This window comes from Alternaria ventricosa, assembly GCF_023758065.1.
Source record: "Alternaria ventricosa strain BMP 2768 chromosome Unknown scaffold_27, whole genome shotgun sequence".
Taxonomy (NCBI): domain Eukaryota; kingdom Fungi; phylum Ascomycota; class Dothideomycetes; order Pleosporales; family Pleosporaceae; genus Alternaria; species Alternaria ventricosa.
Window position 1 is genome coordinate 247,596 of NW_026055707.1, and position 22,022 is coordinate 269,617.

Consider the following 22,022-nt stretch of genomic DNA (forward strand, 5'->3'; position numbering starts at 1 on the left):
GACCATTTCTTTGACCTATGCCTTCGTGCTCGCCCCCAAAGCCTCCACACCCGCATTCGCAACACTCAAATCCTGCTCTATACTTCCCCCACTAACACCCACACCCCCAATCAACTTTCCCTCAAGGTAAATCGGTATCCCGCCCCCGAAAGCGATCAACCCACCATTCGTATTCTGCACATCATAAAGCGGCGCACCCGGCTGCACCGCCGCATACAAATCCGCACTAGCATACAACCCATTGAACAGCACAGCCGTCCTAGCCTTCTTCTGCGAAATGTCGATGGAGCCGATGAATGCGTTGTCCATGCGGTGGAAAGCGACGAGTAGGCCGGAAGGATCTACGATAGCGATGTTCTCGGGGATCTGGAGGGATGTAGCGTTGGAGACGGCGGCGGAGATGACGGTTTGTGCTTGCGAGGCGGAGATGACGTAGCGTTGGGAGGGTGTGGTGCCCATGCCGTTTGTGGTGTTCATTGTTGCGGCGGCGGAGGTGAGGGTGAGGAGGCTGAGGGTTGTGCTCAGGAGGGTGGAGAGGAAACGCATTTTAGGCATGGGTAGGGGAGGTAAGACAGGCTTTGTCGATAGTGATGTTTATTTTTTCGATCGTCCCTAATGGAGGTTTTGGAGATGTGGGTAGGTGGGTAGGACGCGTGTAGAAATGGTCGACTAATAGGTAAATTTGAGATTCGTGTTGTAATATCTTCTTCTCTGCCGTCCCGTTCGTTCATTACATGCTCTGCTTATATAGGTACCCGATTTGGTCATCCCCTCCGACCTAGAACATGTCCAATGCCTTCTCCACTTCTGCATCTTTCGTCTGCAGGTACGAGCCGAACCTCGGTCGTAGATCAGGCCTTCCATTCAGACTCCAGGAAATTTCTTCAGCCGCAGCTCAGCTTTGGACCAAAGTATCGATTGCTGACAATGGCGCATTCTAGCTGCCAGAATGGCGGCGGTCTAGTTCATCGGAGGCAAAAGATTTCAGGGTGTAGTGTGCGGGGGCATGAGCTCAAGTCGTGGGTCGTTTCCGCTTGTTAGACCTGTTTGGGCTTGGTGGGTGAAGACGGCGGCCGGGCCGGGCGGTTTAGTGTCGGATGGCAGGGACCGATCCGATGCTCTTCTCCCTCACTGTGGTTGCGCGGCTGCGACGACTTGACTCGCAATTGTGCGACGTGGGTCTTTATGTTAATAGTGAATGATAGTGGCGTGAGATGGGCGGGCGGCGTATTTGAGTTCTTCCATGACAGTTGTGGAACGTCCCGGGAATAAGAATATGACCTTCAAAATTTGATGCACCAAAGTAGTGCACCTCTCGCTGTGACGGACATGTCGAAATGATTACTCCTCGTACGAGCAGTGCACGTCGGTGACATGTCGTGCCAGCCGTTCATCTGGTGTCTCTCCCGCTGGCATGTGCTCGATACGTACGCGACATAGCCGGCATTCTGGCCTCTTCTTGCGCTTCTCCTCCATGAACTCAATCCACGCGTGTCGGATCTCATCATCTATTCTTTCTCTCGCGTCCTCGTCTTCGATCAATGACAAAAGTACGCCAATCTTCTCTTTCATGTTCTCAAACTCTGCGGCCTCTTTCGGCCCAGTCTTGACCCATTCGCTGCATATCTGGTTCTGCACAGGGGCCACTTTGAAGCGCTTGAGATCGCCCGTCATAATGGTCGCGAAATGAGTTGCGAGTTCTGAGGCATAGCGCACGAGGTGGGATTGTAGCTGTTCTCCTGTGTCCCAGAAGAGATTGTGGCTGACCCACAGATCCATGTGCTTGATGCGGTACATGAATTGCGCCGCGATTGCTAAAGAGAAACTACACGATGTTGATGTCTCGGTACAGAATATCATGTGGGACCAGTATGGTGGGAGCAGGAGGGTCTGTCCTGGCTTTTGAATGATTGCAATGCCGTGTTGCATTTCCGAAAGAACACCCAGAGGGACGTGTGAGCTGTCGCTGTCATGCATACATTCGTACGCTTTACGGAGCAGGTCTAGATTGGCTTGCAGCGGAGGAAAGGTGAACCATACTTTCGAGCCGGTCAACAGCGTCGTGGAAAAGTGGTGTTCGTAGTACTCCAACTCGAATACCTCGCCTGCTGGAGCAACAGTCATCTGGAACTCTGACTGACCCAGTACACCGTCCCCTTCCCATCCTGTTATCCAGCGCTTCTTCTGGTTGAAGGTAGGCGACTGCATATGGACAACCGCGCCAGGCTCAGAGTACCTCGGATTACCGATGTTGTCGAGCAAGTTCATAACAGCATTTGCATCGTCTTCTGGCGAGCCACGCGAAGGTGCAAAACGGAAGTGATTCTCACCTCCAATGTCGCTTTTGATCGCTTTTTCGACTGTCGCAGGGCTGGGTAGCGACGTGAACGTGAACGGCAACTCTCCGTTAAGGTTCGGCGTGTCCCACTGAGATGGACCAAAGACACCATCCCTTTCTTTGCGGAAGTGTCTTAGCTCGTCCTCGTTCAACGGATGGATACGGCCGCCTTGGGCCATGTCGAAGGCGAAGGCCGCTCGGTGATCAGATTGATGACGTTCAAGCTCAGCCATGACGTCTACCAGGTCTTGGTCGTGTAGGGTTGAAGTGAATACAGCTGGATTTGCTCGTGCAGACCGTGTCGTCGGTGCAGTGACAAGACGATGCGTTGTCGGATCAAACGCTGTATCGCCGTGCTCTCGCAACTGCATACCGGAGCCGGCGGACGCAACCGAAACTTTGTGTGATGAAGGATCCATAACAAGTAATATCGGAAAGAATTTTGTTGTTGCTGATCTTGATGAAGTCTTAAATGTACTCGGTGATTGGAACCATATTGGGCTGTAAGTTCATGAGTATTCCAGGCCTAACAAGACAAACGGAGAGCCCTCGGTGCAACCAGTACCGAATATTCCTCACGAGCTGTTTCACTCGTTTCTCTGCTAAACCTGCGGTGTGATGGGGGTGTTGCTGGCTGCTTCGATGGTCTTTCGATGGTCTTACCACCCACAGTATTGCGGTCTGACGAATCCGGTAGTGACAAACCTTCTCGAGCTGTTTTCACAATGGCTCTTTCTGTATGCATCAGCTTTATCAGCTTGATCACGTTAGCATAACAACATCCGACTGCCTTCTCAATATACGGAGCTGTCAAAGATGACGTCGAAATCCTAGTGATGCACCTCCCTCACGATAGTAGCAGCGCCTATGACGACACCCGTGGGCCTCTTACGGCGTTTGCGCTTATGCCTGATTCATTTTTCACTCTGTCCGCCGCACTCATACGCCGCGCTCCAAGTGTTATGCAGTCCGCGCTGGTTGAGGTGGAACGACTCCAATAGCCTGGGCGTATTCGTGACTTGCAGTTGTGGAGAAAGAACTGGAAAATACATCTGGGTAACTATCAGATGATTCAGGACTCATCGGCAATGATTCCGGCGACGGAGAAAGAGAATGCATTCGCTCGTGGTGAGTGATTGCTGTGAAGGCGGCCGTAAGACTAAATGCGACAAGAAAGGTGGATTTGCAGCTCTCGTACGAATGCGTAAAAGTAATTGACAGGTGCCTAGAATCCAGAAGTACCACTGCGCACTTTGCAATGAAGAATTACTGCCGCGTTGAAGTTGCATCGCGGTGTGTGTGGGTGAACAGCGTTTGGTGAGCACCAGCCACCGCGCCAGCGCCAAGAAGCTAGCCTGCCCAGGCTTAGCCCGCCCACAGGTCTCTTCCGGAGTTGCAATATTGAATTCGCGACCGACGACAACCCCACGACTAACACACAGGTATCACGCCAACACCGCCAACATGCGTACCTACGACGATTCCTTCAGCGGTCAAAAGATCTACCCGGGCAAGGTGCGTTACATTGCCCCTCCACGTCCCGCCGCTCGCCCCTCAGAAGTCGAAATCCCGCCATCGCGACGGCGACAACGCGAACACGTGGCGGACGAGGATGGAACACTACAAAGGGTCGGACATTCGCTGATGGCATAAACAGGGCAAGCTCTACATCCGTGGTGACAGCAAGATCTTCCGCTTCCAGAACGGAAAGACCGAGTCCCTTTTCCTCCAGCGCAAGAACCCTCGCAAGATTCACTGGACCACTCTCTACCGAAGGGCGCACAAGAAGGGTATCTCTGAGGTTAGTCGCCGCGAATTCATATGCACGCCGCTGGGACATGTTTGAGAGACAGTGAACTATGACATCAGTCTGTACTGCGGACAGACTTGGGCATGGCAAACATCCCAGCGGCGGTGTTACTCTCATCGCAACATACATCTCTATCACCTCATCAAGGACTGCGCTAACCACCATCTCTCCAACAGGAAGTCGCCAAGAAGCGTACCCGCCGCACAGTCAAGCACCAGCGTGCCATCGTCGGTGCCTCGCTCGACGTAATCAAGGAGCGCCGCAGCCAACGTCCCGAGGCCCGTACCGCCGCCCGCACCGCTGCCATCAAGGAGGGCAAGGAGAAGAAGGCCGCCGCCGAGTCGGCAAAGAAGGCTGAGAAGGCCAAGAACGCCGCCGCGTCCGCACGAGGCAACGCCGCCAAGGTCAGCAAGCAGGGTGCCAAGGGTGCCGCACCAAAGGTGCAGGCAAGGACTCGTTAAGCTGGGTTCGATATGGCGTGCATAGTCTGGGTTATGGCTGGTTTTTCGGGATGACTCGGTGTTCCTTTACTCTCTGAATCTCTCTTCCGAACAAACATACTACGGAAAATGGAATGAATGGAATGGCATCATGGCTTCTTCACCTCTTTTTGGATCGGTGTGCCGGACACTGTCCACATTAGCGTCTGGCGCCATAGGGCAAATGCAATACCACGTCCTCACGAACACCGGAAGAGCTTGAACTCACATGTGCATGTATAGCACGACAGGATTGTGAGGCACCACCGCAGCAGCCAGGATGGTATGACATTCTACAGGTCCTGCCTGTAAGAAGTAGTCTAGACAACGGCGGCATATACAGATATCCTGGCGAGTTACTCAACATGTACAGAACCGAACCGAATGCTTGTATTACTGCGACTGATGCCATCATGCTCTCTATCGTATCCCACGTCTGACATCTCGAGAACTCTACTCGCCTGGAACATAGCAAAAGACACCTATCATCCGTACTCTTGATGTCGATGTACGTACTGTCATATCATCTGCGTAACACACTCACATGAGCAACACCACCGTGATGTACATCAGTGCAAGCAGAGAGGTGGCGAAACCTCATGAGTCAGCAGTATAAATGTCTTCTCCTACCCTATCATACGACTACCATTGACTTGACAGACGTCTACAACAGGTTTTCGTGTCCTCCGCTGCTATCCTGAGTACAGATCTTCCGCATACGACGGCCTAACAAGTGCTCGGCTGTCAAAGGAATGGTATCTAGGTACCTCCTGCATGCCGTTCATAGTGGTCATATACCCATCAAAAGCACCATATATCTACCTTCACATGCACGGAACTATCATAGTAAGCGCAGAAGCGACTATTATTATTACGTATTAGACGTCATCTTCGGCGCCGGGAGGGAGTATACGTGTACAAGTAAACCAACATCATCCCATCGACCATCCACACGCCCACACAAGAGCATGTGAAAGTGTATCCATCTGTATCGTATTCAGAAGATCCCATGCCTTCACCAATCCACCAATCTCCCATCTCCTAATTCAAACAAGATACCCAGACTCAAAGCACAATACAACCCCTAAACCCTAATCACAAGAGGGAAGAAGTATGCCATCTGGTATCCAAACACCCCGCTCCGTCATTATCATTATCATCTTCATGTTTCTTCATCTTGGTATCCTAGTCCAAGACCTCCATCATCGAAGCTCTCTTCTCCTCGTCCTCAACCAACATGCAGCGAGCGCGGCAGACGTCCTCGACAATATCGACGACCTTGCGGAAGCTGGAGGCGGCGCCACGGGTTTGCGTGAAGCGTGCGAGGCAGAGGTTGGCGCGGCGTCCGTGTTCGAGTACGACGAAGAGCTCGATAACGAAGGTTACGGGCTTGATCTTGAGGTCTGTGAGAGAAAAGGGTTAGCAGGTATTTTCTTTGGTTGCAGAAGTAAATCGCAGCATTACATCGCCATACAAGCTCGGCTTCGAGCATCTCCACTTCGAACCGCCAGTGTTGCAGACGCTATCCGCTGAATAGAAGACACGCTCGGGGTGGTGGGCACTTACGGTTGCTCTTATCAATGCGTGCGTTGATTGAGTTTGATGCGCGATCCAGTGAGACATCTTGAACGCCGAATCGTTGCCAGTCGCGCAGCAGGCGAACAAGGTCCTGACGAACTTTGCCACGACCGATCTGGAAGCACAGCGTCTTGCTGGCAGGCTTGATGTGGAGGAAGCGTGATAGCCAGTTCATCTGCATTTCCGGTGGACCAGTACGAGCTGTATCGTTATTGTTGTCAGAGCTGATGTCGAAGTTGGACAGAATCGAAGATGAGCTGAAGTTGAGTCCTAAAAGCATGTAAGTGTTTGATCAGAAGTAGAAGTGAGAAAGAGTGAGCTCACCTCCTAGCTCCATTGGCTTCTTGCCCTTGTCGTCCTTCTTCTTCCCAAAGAAGGCGAAGAAGCCTTTGCGAGTCGAACCATCGCTCTTCGTGGCAGCTGAACTGCTGTTGCGCATGGGGAATTCGCTTCCACTGCTACCATCTACACCCTTATGATCAAGCTTCTCGCTCTCAATGTTCGTGAATGGTGCACGATCAGCCTTGATGCGGTCATCGAGACCCTGCCACGCCTCTGGGATCTGAAGGAGAGTGTTTGACTGCTTCTTCTTGACTTGATTCTCCTTGTTCTCTTGATCACGCTCCTGCTCACCGGTGTTGCGACGGAACCACAGTGACTTCTTTTTCTTGAGCAGTGTGTTCTGCTTCTGGAGAACAGGAGCGGTATCGATCGTACGTGGAGCTTGCAGATCGTGCTGTCCATTCTCATATGATCTAATCAAAGGTACGGCAGGCACCTCGTTAGTCGCATTCGTCTTCAAGCTTGCACCACTGCGCTTGCGGATGTTCAGAGGCGCGACACGGGTGGGCGATCCATCGACGATGCGGATAGTCTGCTGCTGCTCAGTCACCACACGACGACCAAGAGGCCTGACGGGGTCAGTGACAGCTCGACGTTGGGGAATATGGGTATCAAACCCATTCCCATTATCGGCCTTGACTTCCTCCGGGATGGCGCGCAGCGGTTTACGCTCGGGTGACTTCGCTGGAGCAGAGACTGTACGCTTGCCTCCAACCCCAGGCACCATCAAACGATCGAGATGCTCAAGAACCTCGTTGAAATGTTCAGTGGTATCGTCATCCTCGTTCCGTCGTCGGGCGATGTCTGCACGCGTCTCCGCCAACTTTCGCTGCAGGAAAGTAGTCGGTGTCTCGGCGGGAGTTGGTGGCAATGGCCGCTCTCCAAAGAGCAGCTTGGCACCTGGGGTAGTGGCTAGAGTACTGCCACCTGAGTCGCGGGTATTGGAGAAAGACGTCGGAGGGCTATCGTATTGCGAGGCGTCGTGGTAAGCATCTGAACGAACGCTCGAACCGACTGAAGAGCGGTTGAAGGCCTCTTCCATGACTTTACCCAGCTCCATGCTGACCTTCCGAGCCTCTCCCTGGATGTACTTGGTAGGGCTCTCTGGCTTACGAAGCTTCAAGCGCGGTGTCTCTGAGCTCATACGAGCTCTTGGTCTAGGAGTTGACCGAGTCGTGCTCGTCTTGATAGACGGACCATACGACCCAATAGACGTATGGGGTCTATGAGACATGTAGTCGGCACATGATCCAACCTCGGTCTGCCAACTGCTAGTTGTCGCTGCTGAAGTCCGACGATCGCGCAGGTGCGAAAAGCTCACACCTCGCTTACCCATACCAGCGGATCGAGCAGCAACAGGTGGGCTACTAGGCCAGTGTGAGCTCGCGATAGAGGAACGAGACATGGAGCGTCGCTGTATCGAAGGAGCGCGATGAGATGGAGTACTCTGGTTGGAAGGCGTGCTTCGTGAAGAGCCGCGGGACAGTGCGGAACTACGCTTAGAGTTGTTTCGCAGAGCTTGAACGCGTAACGAGTTTCCTGTATGATGTCTCAAAGCTGTGGTAGGACGAAGCTTTTCGCTGCAACCGCTCTGTCCCCGATGAACCGTGACATTCTGGTTAAGTGGAGCGTCTTCGGGAATGGGAACGATGGGCTGCCGCGAGGCTCGGTATGGGTCGTAGCTAGCTTCAGAGACAGGCGACTCGTAGAGGCTGTGCTTCGAGTATAGATGCTCATTATGCATAATCGAATACGTGGACTGCGAGCGCTTGTGAGCGTTGCTGTTGATCGGAAGCTCCTCCATGTCCCTCCGCGTGGGTGAATGTCGCGTGTTATGGTGATGGTCGCTGTTGGAGTGGGCTACGACATGGTGTGCGTCCGGTTGGTAATTCTCCAATTGATCGGTGTGGTACTTCAGAAGTGCAGAGTAGAAGTACTTCTCTTGGTTTGGCCTGTTTCAGATATTAGTAGATGCACATGAACCCAGTAAGGAGGGTACTTACTCTTTACTCAACAACTTCTGGATCAGGGCCTCCTCCTTCTCACTATGCCAGAGTGTACGCAGGTATCGCAATATCTCGCGGTCAACGGAAGTACGTTCGAGAGTCGTCCACTCGGCGATGGCAGGAAGGGGGCCAGTCCAGTGGTCGACGTTGGTATTCTCTCCCACGAAATTCAGCTCTTGCTGATACTTGCGCAAGAATGGGTGATCCCAGATCTCATCGATAGAGATACGACGGTTCGGATCAGCGACGAGTATCTTTCCGATGAGGTCCTGGGCCTCTCTAGAGATGCTGTCGGGCATGACATACTTCGCCGCGGCAATATCGCGAAACAGGTGCTTTAGATCGCGCTCATCGCCAGAATAGTTGAAGGGAGGGGTGCCGGTAAGAAGGACGAAGAGTATGACGCCACAGCTCCATACATCTGCCTTTCCTCCGTCGTATGATGTAGTCTTGATAACCTCTGGTGCTGCATAATGAGGGCTACCGCAGGGTGTAGTGAGCTTCTTGCCGATAGGCTGCAACGCAGCCATGCCAAAGTCGACAAGCTTGACGTTCATGGTATCTCTGTCCAGCAGAATGTTCTCGGGCTTGAGGTCGCGATGATGGATATTGATACGATGGCAGTAGATTAGGGCTGCGATGATCTGACGGAAGATATGTACGGCATGAATCTCGATCAAGCCATGCTGCTCGTGGATGTAGCTGAACAACTCGCCGCCTTCGACGAACTCCATTATGAGGTAGCTGAACCATGTTAGACAAGTAGTTTGTTGTGGGTGGTGTACTTACAGCTCATCGCGGTTCTCCCAGATGTCATATAGGCGGACAATATTCTCATGATCCAGCAGCTTCATGATGCAGATCTCGCGCTCCAGGCCAAATGGGATGACCTTGCCGTCGGGATAAAGTGACGATTCCTGCTCCGCGATGAGGTTGGCCAAGCTCAGAGCGCGCACCTTCTCGGCCGTAGCCTTGGAGATGATCTTCGCAGCACCATATTGCCCTGTGACGCTGTGCCTGACAAGCCGCACACGCGAGCAGCCACCTCGTCCAATAGTTCTGCCCAGCTGCCATGGACCAATATGTGTTTTGCGTCGGCGGTTCGAGCTGGAAGCGTTGGTGCTCGCGTTGGAAATCTCCGAATCGCGCTTCGACTTGTGGGGACGATCTTCGTGGGCTTGAACGGCGGACAGACGCTTGTTCTCCGGTGAGACTTGTTCATGACTGACTGTAAGGGTGCCATTCGGAACTATAGACTCGTTGTGGGGAAGTGGATGAGGCGACGAAGACGCGTAGCTGTTGCGTCGCTTTTCATTGCCGCGCTGGATGCGTGGACCCTCATTTGCGCGGTTCGTGCCGTCACCGAGCGCACGTCGCCGCGTTGGTGGGCGGCCATGGAAGCTGGAATCCATGTTGTGGGTAAGGGCTTGCAGTGGTCAAGGTGGAGGTCCTCGAGTAGTGCAGCTGCTATGATTGCGATACAAGGGTGGAGGAGCCAAGAGATACAAGACGATAAGGTGGGTGTCCAAGAGTGAAAAAAGCTTGCGGTGTGTTGTTGGGGTAGCTGGCGTTGCTGCAGTGGGGGTATCAGGCCAAGGCCATGACGGAGATGTTTTGTGTTGTTGTTGTTTGACCGCCAGCGAGTCCGTAGACGGAGCCGGTAAGGGAAAGGCGGCTAGATGTGCAATGCCAAGTGAGTCTGCTCTCGCTCCAAGAAGCTAACAAGTAGATGGATGCATACAATGGGACCGGCTATGCAAGTGTTGGTGTCGGTGAAGAAATGGTGTTTGCGAGGGAAGTGCACAGACGAGGACCCTGTGGAAGCGCCATCGGATGCAAACGCGGCGGCGGCAGGAGCAACATCAACACCAGCCACAGCAGTGGCGATGGGTTGCAGAAGTAGGAAGGTGTCTCTCTACCATAAAGAGACGTAAACGAAACTTTTGCAGCAAGCTATTGCGCTGAGTATCAGGACCGACGAACATTGCCGTGATCCCAAACATGATCAGAGAGCTGGAGTAGCCAGCTCACGTCAAATAAGAAAATGACTAACCAGGTCTGCAGCCTACATCGACATAAAAACATTCAAAGTAGGTGACGTGACGTTGATGTAGGCTCTAGGCCTGGTCGGGTTTGCTCTTGTATGAGGTGGGCCGAAGAAAAGAAGATGAGATGAGGACTTGAGGGAAATGTGTTCTTACCGATATATCGAAGCTCTTGACATAGCTTTTCCGCTTACCTTGCGCAAAAGTTGCCAGCGGGTCTTGCTCGTGAGCGAGAAAGCTGGCCTATAACCTACCTCGGACATAAGTAAGCCAGGAGACATCACAGTAGGAAACTGTGGCAAGAGGGAAGCTATAGTAAGGGTTGAAGCATACAGACGAAGCGACTTCATACTGAAGGCGAGTAACGCGTCCCTGACAAGAGCGTGAGGTAGGTACGCATCACCTGTAGAACATCAAGTTACCCCGTTGCATGAGCTGATCGCGCAGTGAATCCGACATGCGATAGCAGCTGAGATGAGATGAAAGCGTGTCCTGACAAGGTGAAAGCGCGTCCCGCCTCGCGATGAGGTGAAGTAAAGAAGACCCTGAAGGTTTGCAGACGCGTCTGCCACATCGACGTCCGTGCCAAGCCGCTCCCAGCCCCCGGAGCCTGCCGAACCATTTGTACCGGCAATGTGGTTCGCACCTCTTTTTCGCTGCACTTAACCGTCTTGCGTTCCTTGCACGAATCAAAACCTTAATGCCGCGACCGCTCCTTCAGGAACATAATGCAGATGATATATGCCAGTGATGCCACACTTAACTACCTGTACCTACGGGAACAAAGTGAAGCACATCACACCCGATTCACACCGCAAGTTCGCTGGATATTGCGCAGGGGTGTTGAATCAAGTCGATGGACTGGATCGATGTGGATGAAAGTGAGTTCACGGCGTAGTAATGCATGTGTGAGAGGATTTCAGATAAGTCATGATGTGGTATTTTTGCTGGTAGCAATGCAGTGCGCGCAGTTTTGACTCCGCACCGCAAATGCAGTCTTCCGTAAAGGCGAAGCGAAAAAGAAAACCCCCGGTGTAAAGCGGGTGTTCCACTTCGTCCCTGAATCATTACACCCGTAAGCAAGGTCGGCGTAGAGCCCCCTTCCCACCCTGGAAAGGCACATGCAGGCGTCCGCACCGACCGAACCATAAGCTTCCGACCACCAGTTTCCTGCAACGTTGTCCCATCTCTAACCCGAACGACAACAGAAGCAATGCGGTGCCAACTACATACAACCATCGACAACCGAAACGCGCGTGACCAATGCAAATATACCTTCATACATACACAGCGCGATAAAACAACAAGTAAAAGGTATTCGCGATCCGCCCGAACAAAGAAGTATATCCCGTAACTCCCCTTTCCATTCGTTCGTTTCCCAGGGTAGTCCAGTTCAGAAATAATAAATAAGCGGACGTGATAAAACATGCATAAGTCGTAACCGGAACGATGCCTTTAGCGCAGGCGACGTGCGCGAGAGGGATATAGGACAGCGTATAGGAGGAGGTGAATAAGTAATACAGCAGAAGTAGAAGTGAAAGTAGGAGAGGCCGAGGACTCTCCATCAAGTGAGAAGGGCGATGGACGGCGGCGGTTCGGCGATCAGTGCTTCGAGTCCTCGATTTTGGGCGACGGGGTTTCGCGTTTGGTGTTGTCGTCGGCGGTGGCTTTTCCACATCCCTTGACGAGTATGTGTCGCTATTGATTTGTTAGTATTCTTTCGGTTGCTGTTAGATAGAGTGACAAAATATACCTTGAGCGCATCCTTCCGCGAGAAGCTCTTGTCGCAGTGGTTGCAAGGGAAAGGCTTGACAGCAAGATGAATCCTCTTATGCCTCTTCAGGTCGTGATTCCGGTTGAAGCTCTGGGGGCACTGGTCGCACTTGAATGGCCGGTCGTTGGCAGCGGGCTGTTGGTGTTGCGGGTGGCCCATGAAATGAGGCATAGCTGCTGCGTGACCGCTGTTGAAACCTGGCATCATCGCGGGATGGCCTCCGACAAGTGCCAGACCACCGTTGGGGTTCTGAACGTTGGAGAAGACGGGTGCTTGGCTACCGGGGTATTGTAGTGGTGGCCTTTGTTGGTATTGGTATGGTGATTGTGCCGGGTTGTTAGAGGGTATCGAGGGGATGGAGCCTTGGGATACGGCGGGTGACATTCGATGCATGGATCCACCAGCACTGATGGGGCTCTGTTGCTGGCTTAATGTGGGAGATGGGCCAGTAGAATAGGGGAAGTTGGAGTGCTGAGGAGTGCTGGCTGTGTGGTAGCTATATGTTGGGGTCGGTGGTTGCGGTGGCCTGAAGGAGTCCTGGCTAAGGGCAGGCGACTGTTGTGGTGCCGAGGAAGAGACTGGTGTTTGTGCGCTCATCATCTGTTGGTGGTGGTGTTGCTGATGTTGATGCTGGGGTTGTTGATGTTGATGTTGTTGGTGGTGTTGTTGTGTGGATATCGAGGGCATGCTCGCTCCGTTGGACGAAGGCGTAAAAGGTGGAAGTTGCTGGTTCATCTCATATGGTGGCGGATTCAGCCCTTTGCCCAGTGAGTCTTGTCGTCCAAGCTGACCATCGCTGCGCGGTGGAGCAAAAATACCTCCACGGGCTTGGCCGTATTGGTTCTGCTGTTGATGATGTACAGCCGGGTACCCGTAGTGCGCAGCCGATCCCTGCGCTGGCGGGGAGTAGATGTACTGCTGCCCGTTGGAGTATGCCATTGCTGTAGAGTACTGGGCGCTGCTTGTAGAGACTCCTGATGAGCCTGTCACATCACTGTGGTGCGTGTTTGGCGGAGTCAAAAGGTTGCCAACGCTGGCAATCGTGGTTGGAGCTTGTGATGACTGAGATGTGGTGACGGTGTTGGTGAAGGGATATTTGTGCATGGGTGGTGGGGGTAGCTCAAAGCTGCCCAGTTGCTGGGCGTGAGGCCTCCGCGTTGCAAAGCTGGGAGGGACACCCATTGGGTCAGACCCAGGATGCATGGAAGACGGATGAGCCACGGCAGCAGCCACGTTGGCGGTTGTGTCCCGGGTAGGTCCTGATGACCTCCCTGCTTCAGATGAAGGAGGACTTGGTAGGGATTGCAGCTGTGACGCTGCAAATGGTGGGGAGTATTGAGCACCAGACCAATACAACCCACGTGAAGGCTGAGAATCCACGGAGGGCAACGAGCGGCTCGTAGCTCAAAGGCGTAATGTGAGAGGTAGGGGCTCTAGTGGAGAGGGACAAGGTACAGATGATATGCAGGTAGTGGAGGGAAAGGGATCTTGTAAAAGATCCTCCCAGTACACAAATACCCGCTCGGTCTGTGGATTCGCGACGGTGCTCCGGGTCTAATCTCTCGTCGCGTCAGACGGCTAATGGCTGCTCCGTCCTTTGAGATGCTGCAATCGAACGAACGGCTCTGGCAATGGTACCTGCGCTGGTTCAGGCGGGCAGTGATACCGAAAAACGCACGTCTGGCCGCAAGTGCTCTAGAAAGTCTCAGTGACTGCGCGGTGTTAGTGGTGCTCGTCGTCGCAGACCGTAAGAGGAGGGCGTACAAGAGATCAAAAGCAGATACTCGTGGAACTGTGGTGTTGTTCAACACGGACTGTTCGGTAGGGCCCGGATTCCTGGTTGCGCAGACGTGGTGCTACTGAGGCTGTTACACGGGATGTGTATACGATCGTTTGGGGCTAAAGACGCTGAGTCGTCTGCAATGACGGTGTTGGTGTTGTGGTCCGACGTTGATGGTAATGCTCCAGATTGGCTGTGGTGGTTCTGCCGTTACTCGACCCAAGTTGCTGGGTAGCGGTATTGCAAGATGTGGTGCTGTGCGTTGACGATACGACCCACTGATGGCGGGGAGGTTGAGCCTTGTGAGGTGCTGGTGGTGGAGTTTGAGGCGTGTGGAGCGGCGATCACTCCTTGTTAAGCTCGGGACCTGGCGCCCTAAGAGGAGCGATGGCGGAGAATGGCTGGAACCTGGGTGGACTAAAGGCTTTGTTACCGCGAGTAGGTGGAGAGCGGTAGCCCTCACGTATATGTATGGCGGGCTAAGGATGTCAGGGTAGGTGGGCTCGCGTGGCTGACTGGCGCGCTGGGGCTTCAGGAATATCAAGGGCTCAACCAGGCGATAGGGTCCGTCCAAGCGTTTTGAGGATCTGGATCGGGATGGGAGATGAGAATTAGCTCGAGAGCACGCCTCAGGTGAGCGGGCGGGAGCGCTATCCACAGACGCACTTTGTCACAATAAGGCAACGCAAACGAGGCACGGCAGAAGTAATGCGACGAATGAATGACAAAACCACACCGTTCAGGTCCAGTTTAGAAAACTAGTCGAGCATGGGGCCGCACACAACAATGCATTGCCAGGGGGTGAAAGCACCCACCGTAGCCAGACCCTGTCCGCAGGCCATCTGTCGGAGTCTGCTGGCGTGCGGGACGGCTTGGACCAGCAAAGTGGAGGAGCAGTCGCTTGCGCCGGCCCGTGAGCTCTGAGGACGTCTGATTATCTCATATCACACTTGCTGATGGGCGACGAGGAGCATCCCCGTGCCGGCACTTGTTTCGACCCTCGTCCATTATGACGAGTAGTGGCGCAAAAGGAAGAAATTGGGTAGGCATGCGGCTGCTCCCCTGACCCAGACTCGCGGCACGACAAGAGACGGGCAAAGGACGAAATGCTTTTGTCTTTCCCAAGTACCAAGGGTTAGGAGGCTACTGGCACTCTAACATGCGTCAGGACTGGCGCCAACAGGACCTGGGAGAGCCTGTGGGCGCACGGACATGGTCTGGCCCAAACAGTGCCGGGGCAGAGACAAAGCACATTCAAAGACGACCCTTACCTGGTTTGCCCAAGCTCGCCGTTGCTGGAGGCCAATCGCCGTTACTAGCAGCGCTGATCGCAGAGGTAGTCCGGTCGGTGGGTAGCAGAAGCGCTATCCAGCAGGTAGGACATGAGCGCTTCCGTCGCAGACCTCATCACGCTGCATTCAGCGTCAATCATGGTCTCGCGAGAAACAGACAAGAGGCCAGCTGGGAAGTGCTTATCCCTGCAGGGATTCCAGTTCGGCGACCTAGGTTGCGACCGTGCTCCAACCGCTCCGCGAGTTAGCTGACGACATGGCGCTCTGAACGAGCGGGCTAGCGCTAGCCGAGATGGAGCATGACTGCGAGCAGCACATGATGAAGCGATGGACTACCGTGCGCTTAAGCGGGCGTGTTTCGACGGCGGGATGAAAGAAAAGTGGGAGGTGTGCTCGAGTGTCGGATCGACCTGGCACCCGTTCCCTGTAGGCGGTCATGGCGCGGTTGACCAGTTGCGGAGCAATATCAAGACAGTCAAGGCGTCATTCCGGGAGGCTGCTGTTGGCCCCGAAATGTGTAATCATGGGCCACTGAAGGGTGAACTGTCGGGCTAAAATTAGACGTGCTGGTATATTGCCTGCGGCACGTGTGCATCTGAACAGGCATGGTGCAATAAGCAGAGCATTCGATACCCTGCTCAACTCAATCTCTCTGACGCCAGACCCGGCGCACCGTCGTCGTACATTCTGCCTAGATGGGTGGATCTCCACGTGGAAGTGCATATTCGGTCCATTTTGCGCGCGTCTGGTGCCGTCTTTTGGGTCTTGGAATCTCCGTCGCTGCAGCGTGTGTCGCAGGCAGCGGCGTCCAGCCTCCAGCCTCTGCGGAAGCACAAGGCGCCGGCGGCTTCGCGTGACAGCTGCTGCACGATGGAAACGCATCGTGGAAGCACTCGCGAGGCGTCGACGATGCAGCTGGCGGATGCTGTGTCGTCGAAGCCTTTCCCAGCGGCCTGGTTTCGCCAGTTGGCGGAGTGGCGGAATGACATGGCTACAAGGAACTGGGGACGACTCCGCGGTCGATCGGGCTCTCGGTTGTCTGCACGCCAGGCCGTGTGGTAGTTGGGCTGATGCCACAGACCATTGTTTTGGGGCAGCCGCTGCGAAGCCATGCCCGTTGCGCTGCGGTGCAGGGCCAAGGCCCAGCAGAGATCTCGTAGCCGCAGCCGATGGCCGGCTCCTTCAGCGCCCTCAGCGCCCGCAGCGAACTGCGAGAGGCTGGTTCGGTGGCTTGCTGCTTCTCCCCGTCTCGGGTCGCGGTAGGCGTCACAACGTGGACAGCCCTGGCCATGTGTCTGCTTCCGATGGAGCCAGGATGCCGACGGCTGACAGCTGCTGCGCGACAGAAGGTGCAGAAGGAAGCAGAAGGAAACCCGTCACATTGCATCGGCGCGCTCCCTTTCATCTCAGCGTGTTTTGTCCCAAGTGACGGGGTGGGCATTTTCGTGGCATCCATGGCGCGCCTGCCCAATCACCCCAGGCCGTAAGCGAGGCCTCCGCGAAGGGCAGTCGCGATCTGAAGCTGACCGGTGGTGCCTTCCTATTGCGCTTGCATCGCACATGGCAGCGCTCTCGAGTAGAAACATGCGGCATTCACTCCTCACTTACGACACGCACCCTAGGCCCATTGCAGAAAGCCATGCGTCGACAGCACCTAAGCAGCCGCCGGGATCGCCGTCTGGCATGGCTATCCCAGCGCCCCAGCTGCAAATTACCCTCTCTACCGGTTCTGCACGCTTCGCTGATCTAACCAACGCGCTATACGTGCGTACGGTACCCTTCAACCCCACCCCATCGTCATCATCTCAGCCTTGCCAGCTCAATCTCCGCCCAAGTGCCAGCTAGATGACGCCGGCTGCTGTGATCCCACGGTACTTGGTGCGTCGCCGCGTGACCAGCGACGCCAGACCTGCCCTGCACCTCACCGGCCGTGTCGACCAAACACCAGTCCAGATCATCAACGTCGCGGCGGTCACCTCCGCCAGTGTGGCCGCGCTAAGATCTCGCCCGTTCGACTTTACAGATCTCAGCACAAGCGTCTCAGGCGTTCGGAGTGCCCGTGGCTCCACATTCTTGGCTTCGTCACTCGCGGGCTGCAAAGTCTAATCAGCGCACCGACTCGACTAGCGCAAACAGTGTGCCCCTTCCCCGTCACGGCCCAGCCCTGGGACGGATGTCCTGGTCCTCTAACCGACGACGCCCACCCGCACGCCTGGGACCGTCTCTCCCCACCACCCAATCCGATCAAATTACCTTTCGCTCTCGCACTCTGTTCCATCAAACCGTCGGCTACCGACCACGGCCGCCGCGTTTGGAGCCGCATTTAGTCATTGCCCATGCTGTGCGGCACAGTTGCGGCATCAATTCTCCTCAGCGTCACTAAACTCTGTCTCTCTTGCACATTCCACTGTCTTGAACCAAGACTACTACATGCGCCGTCGTCTTGTCGCATCCTCATCGTATATACCGTACAAGGTTTACCACTCGGGGAAGCGCACTTCCGCACACGTCGGCAATATTTGACCGGCCGCGACTCGCACCAAGGTCATCGTGATCTGAAATGACATCTTATGCACCCCACGTTATCAGAGTTTACAGCTTTGTGTTTGGGCTCGGCACCTTCTCCTGCGTGCTGCAGCCGTCAGCGCAGCCTTCCCAAACTCTACTACGCACATCCCAGCACCGCTAGGCCTCCTTGACTCGCCAAACCCTGCCCTACACGGTGTGCTCAACGCAACTCTGCGTCAAAGCACGTTTGGGCTGCCCCCCATCACAGCGCTCCTGTCTAATTACCAGTTCGTGCCATCGCAGCATGATTTGTCTTCACCATGTTCCCCGCCTACGCTAATCACAGCTGGCCATCTCTCAACGTCTGGAGCCTCAGCCGCCCAGCTCGCCTCGCTCAACCCGACCTCGCTCTCCATCTCTGTCAATATTCTCCGTTAGCGCTCTATCCCCATCTCCCCGAGCATAATACCGCAGAAGACTGTTTTGTCACGCAACGCGTCTGTGCTGCGGGTATTGAGGCCGTCTTTGGCCTGCTTGACTGTACCTGCGTCTGTGATATACAGTAAAGCACAAGTCTGTGTGGCGCCGCCATCATCTACACTCCACATCGATGATCCCGTTGATCGTCCCCAGGAGCGTTGTGCTTTGCCTGGATGAGCGCGCCAGAGGTCGTGTCCGCTAGGCCCGACGCCCAGCGCCCGCAAAGCCATCCCGTCTAGAGGTGCGCCACGCATCCATGATGCACGCAGGGAACACCGTTGTCGAGGTTTTCCTTTGTTCGGGGCATGGCCTACTTTTGTCCTAAGCTGCTGCCGTTGGAGGCTCTCGTCCCCAGGCCCCGAGGGTCCAGCCAGACCAGACCATCCATGACTCGTCACTGCCCGCGCGCTTCTTTAATCAAATCGAACGAGCATACGATAAGCTGTTCACGGAAGATCCCACTAATGCCATGCTCCAGGCGCTGACTCGATTTTGACTGTCAACCAACACTGACGTGCGCACATTGAATGCGATTCGCTCTCTCGTACACCTGCCCTCGTTGCGAACGCACCAGCCACTAAGAAGGATTGATTCAATTATTCTCGCTTGTCCGCGCGTAAACATTGGTGGATAACTTCTGAATTGGAGAAGCGCCAATGATGTGGGCCGATGTTCGCAAGCACGGAAACCTGCTTCCTATGCTCACGCAGTTTTTCTTTGCATGATCCAAGCCAATCATGGGTGGTCCACCTCCAGCATGTTTCACTCTCTATCTTCAATCGACGGGCATAGATACAATCGTTTTACGTGTCCAATACCCATTACCGCGCGTGCTACTCAATGGGGGGCCCATCTCGCTTAGCGATACGAGAAAACATCAGACCATAGTGGCCTTGTGCTACAGCACCTGTCTGCATGCAAAGTGTTCTCGTCAGGCCCAATCACACTTTTCTTTACTTTTTCTCGACTGCTTTTACCGTCCTGCAATCTTCTGGCCCCCCCTCAACAACAAAACGTCCTGGTTCGCAGACTCGCAATTCGTCCGATGCGGACTGAACAGCATACACCAACTGCAAGGCATCTGTCTGATCGTCGCCAAAAAGCACCAGAAGATCCACCGGCTATCTCGTGATCCTCGAATGAGATTACCGAGATCTCTCCCTTGAATGTCAAGGTCACACAACGATGCAGATACAACAAGATGACCTTCTATCACACGACGTCAAGCTCCCAACTACCAGTCTTGTCGCTGATGCTTACTGCAGCTTACGCTCCTACGTGCACCCACTTGACAGCGTAAGCACTCCCGTCTGACAGCCATCTCTGGTACGGCAGTAAAGGAGATGCGGCTATCTTTGGCCCGCCTTAGCCTGGTGTGCTTGACGGTAGTGTGGCTTGCCTGACTACAAAATGCATTCGTCGTCAAGCATCGAACGTAGAGATCGCCAAGGCACGGCTCGCGCGCGATTGGGGAGTGTGTACTGCGGGGCGAAACTGGTCGTGAGAGAGGGCGCTTCCCGTGTGCACTCCAATTGACGGCTTCGCTCGAACTACTGCGCTTAACTGTCGGGTCTGTCACCTGTCAAGCGTATCGACAGGTTGTGGTTTTGTTCTGCATTCGACCAACTACAATCACGGGCGGCAAGAAGCTTGAGATGCTAGTGTTTGCTGTGATGGCGGGCCCCTGACAGCTGATGAGGCCTCCGTATTGACCGGACACGGCGCCTCACCCTTTGGCAGGGACGTACACACCGATGGGCCTCCAGAGGCGGCTCATACTGAGACTATGTCTCTCCTTACAGACCGGATGCGTGAGTCTCCTTCTGACCGATCACGTACATCTTCGGCCGCCTTTACGAGATGCGTCCTGTTCGCTAGTCTTTATCATCATCGTATCACACATGTACTCAGCTTACCCTGCCTCAAGACGGAGTTCGGATGCTTCGACGCACACATGTCCTCCTTCCAGAAGTAGGTGCATGTCTTGATTGCCAATATGTCAATAGACGGACTTCATTGTCTGACTGATCCCGCACTTGATCACTACACGTTGCCTCATTTCAACGACATCTCCGGACATGCGACGTTACTGCAGAACAATATCTCACTGAACTCATGCATTGTACAGACCTCCGTATTACTACGTCACTAACTTCGTTTTCTCGGCCTCAAGACTACCCAGACTTCTCAGCCTCGATTGCGGAGAAGCCAGAAGGAAAATCAGCAGTGTGCATGACGCTCCCACCAACACCCCTCTCGGTAAACGCCACGGGCCCAACCTCAGGCTTCCGTCAGGTTGGTGTGTCGGGGTCGGAGCGTCCCTTCCACCGTCACCGTGCCAGTCCACTAGCACACGCCACAAGCTCGTGGGGTGGCAACATCATAGCGACTGTCCATGCGTATACTCCATGTTGCGAATCGTATAATCGTCTTCCAATAAGACCAAATCTTAGCAAACCTCGGCCCCCTGACTGGCTTAAAATCCATGTTGTGGAGACGTTGAATAAAAGTGGACTAGCTTTGCCACTTTTAATCTTGTCGTGGATTGGATGGAATCCCTACTAGGCCTTCTTGATGATTGGAAGAAGATTATACGATTCGCAACATGGAGTATCTTCCGATGCAAAAGCGAGGTGGTGGTGTATGCGCATGGATGGCTGTGTTTATGCGCATGCGTGTAGGGTACGTCATACGGTGTGCTTTTGTGCTTTTCTCGACTTTTGGGACTATAGAATCGAGATCTTAAAGATGGTGTTTGCAAATGATGTAACATCACAACGGTATGTGTGGGACGACAGAGCTGGACAGACACATCGATAGGTGGCATTGGCATTTTGAACAGTGGAAGCATTCGAGTGCGCAGATCTCATCGCTCTGGCTGGCGCACCTTTTGCATCTTGAGACTGCTCAACGGGCATTTGACAATGTTTTTGTAACAACTCGTTTCGTTTAGATTTGGATGGCTATTCCGTTGCAGAGAACAAAGTCTTTATAATTCCCACGATCTTGTCATTTGATGCGGAAGGACATGCCTCGGAAAGCCATGTAGGGTTCCGTTGCGAGTTTCGAGAAGTCTGGAGACAGGCATGTGCGAGCGCACACATCTTGAAAGTCGAAATAAATTTTGAGAAGTTGGAGCAAACGAGGCAGCAACATGAAGCGCTCAATCGTTTTTTTTTTTGGTAAAGTCGGCTGCACGAGGAGTGATGAGAAGGATGGCCTTGGAGGATTGGTGGTATTTATACCCCAGAGATCTTCACAACAGCCCATCATCGATTTCCTTTCGAACTTAAGACCTCCTCATAGGAGTATTTTGACCAGAGTAGTTCGACCACGGAAAGAAGTCCTCAGCTAAGCGCATCGCTGTTTTGGTGGACTCCGTCTCGCAAAGACATGGCACTTGGCTGGAAGTTTTTGAGTCTGGATATCCCGCATGTCTTTTCACTCAACCCGGGACATGGATCTCTAGGTTGCGTTTTTTGATCTGGTGGAAGCAGCTTAAATGCATGATATTTCTGTCAAGTAGGCAGAGCTCTTGGTCCTCAGACTGGGCGTATGGAAGCTGAGCGGAGTCATTTGGAGAGCCCCAG

The 22,022-nt window shown here is 54.0% G+C and overlaps 5 protein-coding genes across 5 annotated transcripts; 1 reads left to right on the forward strand and 4 right to left on the reverse strand.

Annotated features, from left to right (window-relative positions):
- Positions 1 to 15: 15 nt before the first annotated feature.
- Positions 16 to 555, reverse strand: J4E93_010202 (uncharacterized protein; the record flags this gene model as incomplete). Its single annotated transcript, XM_049348087.1, has 1 exon — positions 16 to 555. One exon carries the CDS (start codon positions 553 to 555, stop codon positions 16 to 18), a length of 540 nt encoding a protein of 179 aa, XP_049194820.1.
- A 786-nt stretch (positions 556 to 1,341) lies between these two features.
- On the reverse strand, positions 1,342 to 2,757 carry J4E93_010203 (uncharacterized protein; the record flags this gene model as incomplete). Its single annotated transcript, XM_049348088.1, has 1 exon — positions 1,342 to 2,757. The coding sequence occupies one exon, from the start codon at positions 2,755 to 2,757 to the stop codon at positions 1,342 to 1,344; it is 1,416 nt and encodes a 471-aa protein (XP_049194821.1).
- A 1,045-nt stretch (positions 2,758 to 3,802) lies between these two features.
- RPL24 (60S ribosomal protein L24) lies at positions 3,803 to 4,609 on the forward strand (the record flags this gene model as incomplete). Its single annotated transcript, XM_049348089.1, has 3 exons — positions 3,803 to 3,853; positions 3,996 to 4,139; positions 4,325 to 4,609. 3 exons carry the CDS (start codon positions 3,803 to 3,805, stop codon positions 4,607 to 4,609), a joined length of 480 nt encoding a protein of 159 aa, XP_049194822.1.
- A 1,203-nt stretch (positions 4,610 to 5,812) lies between these two features.
- Positions 5,813 to 9,965, reverse strand: J4E93_010205 (uncharacterized protein; the record flags this gene model as incomplete). Its single annotated transcript, XM_049348090.1, has 5 exons — positions 5,813 to 6,030; positions 6,194 to 6,475; positions 6,530 to 8,499; positions 8,551 to 9,297; positions 9,343 to 9,965. The coding sequence occupies 5 exons, from the start codon at positions 9,963 to 9,965 to the stop codon at positions 5,813 to 5,815; spliced, it is 3,840 nt and encodes a 1,279-aa protein (XP_049194823.1).
- A 2,197-nt stretch (positions 9,966 to 12,162) lies between these two features.
- Positions 12,163 to 13,311, reverse strand: J4E93_010206 (uncharacterized protein; the record flags this gene model as incomplete). The annotated part of the gene is made up of 1 exon (XM_049348091.1): positions 12,163 to 13,311. One exon carries the CDS (start codon positions 13,309 to 13,311, stop codon positions 12,163 to 12,165), a length of 1,149 nt encoding a protein of 382 aa, XP_049194824.1.
- Between the last annotated feature and the right edge of the window lie 8,711 nt (positions 13,312 to 22,022).